The sequence below is a fragment of the Dermacentor variabilis genome, chromosome 8 (assembly GCF_050947875.1).
Source record: "Dermacentor variabilis isolate Ectoservices chromosome 8, ASM5094787v1, whole genome shotgun sequence".
Lineage (NCBI taxonomy): Eukaryota > Metazoa > Arthropoda > Arachnida > Ixodida > Ixodidae > Dermacentor > Dermacentor variabilis.
The window spans coordinates 43,366,208-43,373,754 of record NC_134575.1 but is presented as its reverse complement, the minus strand read 5'-3'; the positions used below and the strand labels follow the sequence as shown (position 1 = coordinate 43,373,754).

The 7,547-nt window shown below is 50.4% G+C and overlaps 1 protein-coding gene across 1 annotated transcript; it reads right to left on the bottom strand.

Moving 5' to 3' along the window:
- Nucleotides 1-297: 297 nt before the first annotated feature.
- LOC142590154 (V-type proton ATPase 16 kDa proteolipid subunit c-like) lies at nt 298-2,768 on the bottom strand. The gene is made up of 2 exons (XM_075702044.1): nt 2,280-2,768; nt 298-1,138 (listed from the first exon to the last, which is right to left on the bottom strand). Exons 1-2 carry the CDS (start codon nt 2,525-2,527, stop codon nt 925-927), a joined length of 462 nt encoding a protein of 153 aa, XP_075558159.1. The 5' UTR covers nt 2,528-2,768; the 3' UTR covers nt 298-924.
- Between the last annotated feature and the right edge of the window lie 4,779 nt (nt 2,769-7,547).

Sequence of the window (7,547 nt, the reverse complement as noted above, 5' to 3'; positions counted from 1 at the left end):
CGTACATGGTCGGGTAGTGCTGGTTCAACTTTACATTTGCCTCGACCCACTCACATTGGGTTCATGTAAGCGAATCTGATGTTTATGTTCAGGGTGACTGCCACTTACTCAAGCGCTTTATCTGATACAAATGTAAAATTGTATCTCTCCCTCAACTGGCTGCACACACCGTAATAATATAAACATGTCAAAGGAACAGTTCAGGTGTAAATTGTTGCGTGCGAGAAAATAAACAAACAAAAACAATAAGAAATAAGAGAAAGAGAAGTGGCGGAAAGGAGTTCCTATATCCCTAAATTCCCGAACAAAAAGAGATGTTTTATTTTCTCACAAACCTAAGTGAAAGGAACAAGAAAACAAACGTATGAACTCATCAGCATCACACCAATGCCAATACCAACACTTGCCTTCAGAAGTAAAAAAAAAAAAAAGCCCAGGAACACTAACAGGGGCTAGTGCATACCATGCGGACGGCTCCAGCAAGTCTGTTTCGGTCCTTAACCCTGCAGTGTTGCAATCAGTGCCCACGCGTCTTACACACAGCTTCAAAGTTTGGCAGTCTGACCCGCTGATTGTACGGATGCAGCCACTTCAAGGTCGGACAGCGCGCAAGAACCCACCCTTGGACAGACCCTCCCCACAGTTTGATGACACTGTTCAGAGTATTCGCACACGTTGGCTTGATCTGTTGTCCGCTCGCAGTCTCCACGCAGTTAACAGCATCAACAACAGCAAAAAAAAAAAGACATGGTTGTCTGTGGTGTTCTCTTCATCGAGAGCTCTTAGGGCCTTGCCTATAACAGTTGTTCAAAAGGCACCCCTCTCGAAGTCTTATGGTCACTCACGCACCGTCGGTTGACTAGCCGTTCTTTCGGTTCGGCGGTCGACGAGGCAGGCTATTCGGGCTCTGAAAGTGCCGTCAGGCTAACGCGAGTACATGATGAGGGCCACAATGAGCCCGTACAGGCCCAAGACCTCGGCGAAGATGAGGATCAGGATCATGCCGACGAAGAGCCGAGGCTGCTGAGCCGTACCGCGGACGCCGGCGTCCCCGACAATGCCGATGGCGAAGCCTGCTGCCAAGCCACTGAGACCGACGCTCAGTCCGGCTCCCAGGTGCAGGAAGGACTGGTACAGCCTGCACGAATAGTTGAGAGCGATGAGCCAGCAACAACGGAGCAAGACGGCATGCAGTTATTCCGGAGCACAAACACCACTTGTCTAACCTAACCGATAAGCAAAACGTGAACGAGGTGAATGCAGGAGCCAACGTTTCGACAAGTGGACTTGTCTTCTTCAAGGCCACAATCAGGCCTTCAGGCCTTGAAAAAGACAAGTCCACTTGTCGAAACGCTGGCTCCTGCATTCACCTTGTTCACGTTTTGCTCATCGTCTTGAATTTCCATCTCCCGCACTAACCGATAAGGACATTTATGTAGGCTCAGCTAGTTTTTGTGTGCAGTGGTGCGTTTTGAGTGTCTTATCTCGTGTTTTTCGGTTTGGTTTGTCAAAAACTGCCGCTAGACAATTCTGCGACGGGGGCTATAGTCGATGGAACACTTCGGCTAGACGCGCTACTTCGTAGCGCAAGAATGGGCAGACAAGTAACGAGATTGACTGGACGGTGCAAGACGTCTTGTCTGGACGGCTTGTCTGTCTAACCTTGTTATTTACCTGCCCTATGCTACGCTACGCAGCCGCATATCTAGCAATGACGAAACTGCGCTGTCGTTAACCAGATGAATCATTACGAATTCAGGAAAAAAAGGTGCATGAAAAGCACTTAAAGGTTGCTAGGTTTGCTCACTTCCGAGCACAATATAAATTTATCTATGTTTAAACCAACAAGTAAACCCCAGCCAGCATTGTCATAATACGCAACGTCGATGTAGTGCAGAAATTTCAAGGCGTACGCTGTCGCCGCCTGTCCTGCCTCGCATTTTTTCCTGGCTTCCTAAGCATGCGTTGACGGTATCCATAAGGCTGAGGTACCCGGCGCTTCACAAACTAAATCTTCAAACCTGTCTTCAGTGCTTCTTTAAACAAACCAGAATGTGTTAGCAGATTTCCAGATCCCCCTGCATAGTAGCACTCCTTATGCTGTGCGGCAGAATGTCATGCGAAGATTCGGTCACACCTAGTCGAAGAAGCTGCGTGTTCGCCTTACCAAGTAAAAAAAAAATTGTGCAATCAGCTTGAAGCCTCCTCTACTAGCCCAGACCTATACATCTATAGGCGAAGGCAACTCCCGCGATGAGGGACTCGCGTAGTGCGCCTACCTGTAGGACGAGCTGAGCGCGCTGGAGATGAGCACGGCCACGACCAGTCCGTAGATGGCGATGATGCCGGCCATGACGACCGGGATGATGGACTTCATGATGAGCTCGGGCCGCATGATCGACATGGCGGCGATGCCCGTGCCGGACTTGGCGGTGCCGTACGCGGCTCCCAGGGCGCTGAACGCTATCGCGGCCACGGCGCCCATGACGCCGAAGAATGGCGCGTACGGGGGCTCCTTGTCTTCCATGCCCGAGGCCGCCGCTCACTCGCCCCGCTGCTGCTGGTCTCGCATCAAGGCGCGCTCATATGTACTCGACTCAAAGGACCTCGCGGCAGCAGACGTCTTCGAAGCTTCGCTATACGGTTCGCCGCGACCGCCGCGTTAATTGCTCCTGCGTCTTCCTTTTCCTCTTTCGCCCGTGATGCACACGCTGGCAAAGGCGGGCCCATGGCTCTTGACCCTTCGCCCGCTAGAGCGCGCCCGTGTCTTCTGGCTCCATGATGACGACGATGACGATACTGCGGCGAAATACCTCTGCATCGAGCGATCGCGCTGAGGGCTCGTTACGGGGTCGTTAGATGCGTGTTGCCAAAGCAAGCTATAACAAGAAGAAAGGCTTGTAAAAAAAAAATCATTGGAAGAGAGAAGTGTGAGGGGAGGGACGCCTTTCTGAAGTGAAAGAGCGTAAGTTTGGGCATGTTGGTATTCCATAACTTTTACGTTTTTAGCGCACGAAAAGGGACGAGAGGCAGAAGTACGACGCGGACACAGCGCTAGAGTGATTGTACGTAAATAAAAACTCATTTATTCGCAAGGCGTATAGTGCCGTGCGAATAACGCAAGGGTACGTAGACGTCTAGACGACAAGAAAGCGCATGATGCAGTTGTCTGCTTTGTATGAAGCCTGACGAAGCAGCCCGAGAAGCGGATTATAATGAGCCCATCGGAGAAGCGTAAAGGAATGGCGTGCCGGTGGAATCGGTCACCGGCATCACAGAGTTTCCTACTTAAACCAATAGTTGGAACTCTGGCGCTGCGATCGTTCAGCTCCCGTGGGTATGATGATTAGTACATGGATTTGTCTGATACTCGTGCTTGTGGCTTTAGACGTTCTTAAGGCTTTATTTACTGCAAACAAACAAACAAACAAACAAACAAACAAACAAACAAACAAACAAACAAACAAGCAAGCAAGCAAGCAAACAAACAAACAAACATACACGCAAGCAAGCAAGCAAACAAACAAACAAACAAACCGACTGACCGACTGAGAAAACAAGCAAACGTTTATCTGCCTTTATTAGCATAAATTCCCAAGTTATCTTATCTTTTTATAAACGAAGAAGCCAATAAGATTGCGCAAACGGATAGTCATTGCGAATTGCTGCATTTGAGCGCAGTACTTTTTTGAAAATGACCATTTTGAAATGTCACAGAGCCGTTTCAAACAAACAAACAAACAAACAAACAAACAAACAAACAAACAAACAAACAAACAAACAAACAAACAAACAAACAAACAAACAAACAAACAAACAAACAAACAAACAAACAAACAAAGTTTAAGCACTTGAATATATTTACTGAGATCTCATCGGTTCACTGATTGTGGTGTCGACCTTTATCGACAGGCGACACCACTGGTGGCTGCAATGGTGGGTTCACCGCTGGGAGCGGAGCAAGCCCAATGTGCGTCATTACAGACGTCAGTGCGCTCTCGTGGAAGAACCCAGGTACACTATTCCTAGAATCCGGCAGCGGACTTTGTCAAGCGATAAGTTATTGCATATTGTTTCATCGGCGTTCTACCGGGCCTGAAAGGTCCCATTGACTGTTATCTGGGCGCTTGACAACAGTTTTGCGCTGCAAAGAAAGTGCTGGGTCACTCTTTGAGACACCGTGTTAGAACTGCACTGCCTTCGGAATCGGCCCACGGAAACGGTCAGATAGCCGGCAGGAGTAATCCGTCTACATTCGACAAGAATGCTTCGCATTGCGCGCTGCGCAATAGAGAAATCCAAGTTTAGCTTCAGGGCGAAGGATTCAAAGCAACAGCAAGGTGCAGCGTTGTGCTCCAGCTCGTCGCACGGGGTTCTATAGCAATGCAGTAAGTTGACATATGACGACGCAGCACGTGACAGAACTGCTGCGGTGCACACTGGCAAATACCAGACGTGGCACAAAGCTGACGCGGTGATGAACGCCGGCTGCGGCGCGTGACACCGCGACAACGAGCGAGACGGCCCCGACGGAATACCTACAGCGTGCGTCAGCTCCAGACGAAAGAATTAGATGCGTAGCTAGTCCGGCAATTACTGTCCCTTCTGCTCAGACCCGTGTATGCGACACGGTGTCGCACGTACACAGCTGCTTCGCGAATTCGGATATGTGCGCAGACGACGCTCAGGCCAGCAGCGGAAGCCAAAACGTTGCCCAGGAGCCGGTGGAGCGCAAAGAGGTTTTGTTGCGATGAAGGCTCGAGGTGCACTCACGCCGCCGCCGTTGTCATGCGGCCCCGATAACGGCGCATGCGCAGCTCGCGCACGGTGGGTTTTAGAGGTCTCCGAAGACGCGGATTAACTTTGGCTGCAAAAAAAAAAAAAAAAAAAAAGGGCGGATCGAAGCGAATGATTGGCTCCTCCATGATTAACTGAAAAAAAAAAAAGTGCTAAAGGTTGTGCAATTCGCCAACATGGTGGAACCAGACAGTCCGAAATTGGTAGCCCCGGTTAGAACACAGTCTACAGGGCAAAAACCATCGCACGTGCTGCGGTCGCCATCGCCATTGTCCTCAGACATTCGCGTGTTGTGTGCACGTATCGCTCGTGCACGAAGAAGAAGAGGAAGCAGGCAAGCAATGGCGTCGGCCGCACGTCGCCCGAGCTCCCACGAGAAGACGTCCACGGGGACCAGCAGGAGGAGCACCGGCGATATTGGCGGCAGCGAGGGCCGAAGCAGCGCTACGTCCGACGGCGAGTCGCCGGACGAGGCCTACGAGTTGCCGCCGGAATCGGTGCCGCAGACGCCCGTCGTTGGATCGCCTGGCGAGCCCCGGGAGCTCCAGCTGGAGTACACAAGTGGCATCCGGCATTCAACCAAGTCGTCGGTGGTGAGTCGGCGGTGGCACTGAACTTTCTCGAAATCTCACGTATAGATACTTTTTTTTTTAGACCGAACTTTTGTTATATCGTGCATATTATTCAGTACGACAGAAATGAAGACATCCTCTGCGTTTATTCCATCTTCTTCCTCCCCCTCGGGCGGCTCCAAGCGCGCGCCTGCTCATGGCGCTGCGGTAGGCAGCGACGCCTTATATAACATATCCCCTCGTGAAAGAAAAAAAAAATTGTCCGTTACTTCCTGATGTAATCATGCAGCTTCTTTGGTGTCTTCTTGTTGCGGGCGCTTCTCCTCACGCGCTCTTCGCAACTTGGCAAATTACCTGAAGCTTTTTGCGTGCGCCCTGCAGCAGGTGGTTCAGGAATCAGGGGTGCCTTATCTGCGCTTGATGTGCCAGGTTGTGATGAATTGCTTACAGCCGCACTAGTTGAGTGATCGGATGCCGGTGACCAGGTCATGACAGCAGTGGTACCTAATTTCATTCTGCTGATAGCTTCAGGGTGAACGGCCGCTAATTTGGAAGCATTGCACACCCGCCCATCCTCCAATAGGTAAGAGGCGGGTCCGCGCTTTCCAATAATTTTCTTGGGCGCAGAAAACTGTGAAGATAACTTCCCATGAACTGCAGGTAATTTAACCCGCACGTAGTCACCCACGGCGAAGTTGGGTTCCTTGGCACCGCGTTTTTGATCGGTGTAGCGCTTCGACGTCAGTTGCTTGTTCTTGATGCGCTCTCTCAACTGCTGTAGTGCTTTTGAAGGGTCATCGGTGAAACATCTGTCAGGAAATCCCACAATGTCAAGTCTGGTGCGAGGTTGGCGTCCATGAAGAAGAATAGCGGGTGCAACACCAGTAGTCGCATGAGGCGTACAGCGATATGTTTGTAGGTAATCGAACATCGCTGTTCTTATCTCACGACGTTCTAACAGGGCTAATTGAATATAGGACTTTAATACCCTGTTAAATCTTTCCACTAAGCCGTTAGCTTGCGGGTAATACACAGAAGAGTAGTAATGGGCGATTCCGCGCTCTGTCAGAAAATCTTCAAAACTCGCTGAAGAAAATTGCGGTCCATGGTCGGATACGACACCACGTGGATATCCTTCTCTTGCGAAAAGTTCAAGTAGGAATTTGGTCACTGTAGACGTGGTCGCATCGCGTACGAAAGTCACCTCTGGCCACTTGCTGTGATAATCAATAAGCGTAATGGCAAATCGACAGTCAGCTGGAGCTTGCGTGAAAGGTCCCACAATGTCGATAGCAACTTTGTCCCAGGCTTTCTCGGGAAAAGTCACGGGTTGCATTGGTGCTGCAGATGTACGCGCTGATTTGTCACATGACTGGCAGGCTACACATGTGCGTACAAGTTCTTCAATGTGATTATCCATGCACGGCCACCAATATGACTCCCTAAGACGAGCTTTGGTACGACTAATTCCTGGGTGTGACTCATGAGCCAGATCCATAAGACGGCGGGTCAAAGCGGAAGGCACGACAATCCTGTCACCCCGGCAAAGAATGTCGCTAACAACAGAGAGTTCAGATCGCACGTGAAAGTAAGGTAGCAGCTCTTTTGACAAGGATTTCTTGTCAGGCCAAGAAGTAGTGTGAAACTGCTTAACTTGAGAGATAGCCTGATCGGCGGCACTTGCTTCTTGAAGCTCTTGCATGGTAACTACTGGGGACAAGAGACATATAAATTCTTCTTCGGGTGCATCCTGGATGAAACTCTGTACGGGCAGCCGGGAGAGTGCGTCAGCCACGACATTTTCGCTACCCTTCCTGTATTCCATGGTGTAGTTGTAGCACAGCAACCGTGATGACCAGCGCGCAATCCTTAACGGACGGTGACCTGTGCCTTTCGTTGAGAGGAGCGTAACCAAAGCAGCGTGGTCTGTCCGCAAGGTGAAAGGTCGGCCCCACAGGTAAACGTGCCAGTGCTGTCCTCGTCGCCAATTATGTTATATCGTGCATATTATTCAGTACGACAGAAATGAAGACATCCTCTGCGTTTATTCCATCTTCTTCCTCCCCCTCGGGCGGCTCCAAGCGCGCGCCTGCTCATGGCGCTGCGGTAGGCAGCGACGCCTTATATAACAACTTTGTTTTAAAGCGAACGCTTTACTGGCCGCGAACTTGCGATTTC

What these genes read in the sequence shown, in the direction of transcription:
- LOC142590154 (XM_075702044.1), bottom strand. Translation starts at nt 2,527, where the DNA reads ATGGAAGACAAGGAGCCCCCGTACGCGCCATTCTTCGGCGTCATGGGC. An exon ending in GCGCTCAGCTCGTCCTACAG is followed by an intron (nt 1,139 to 2,279) that starts GTAGGCGCACTA and finishes CTATTCGTGCAG; the next exon opens with GCTGTACCAGTCCTTCCTGC.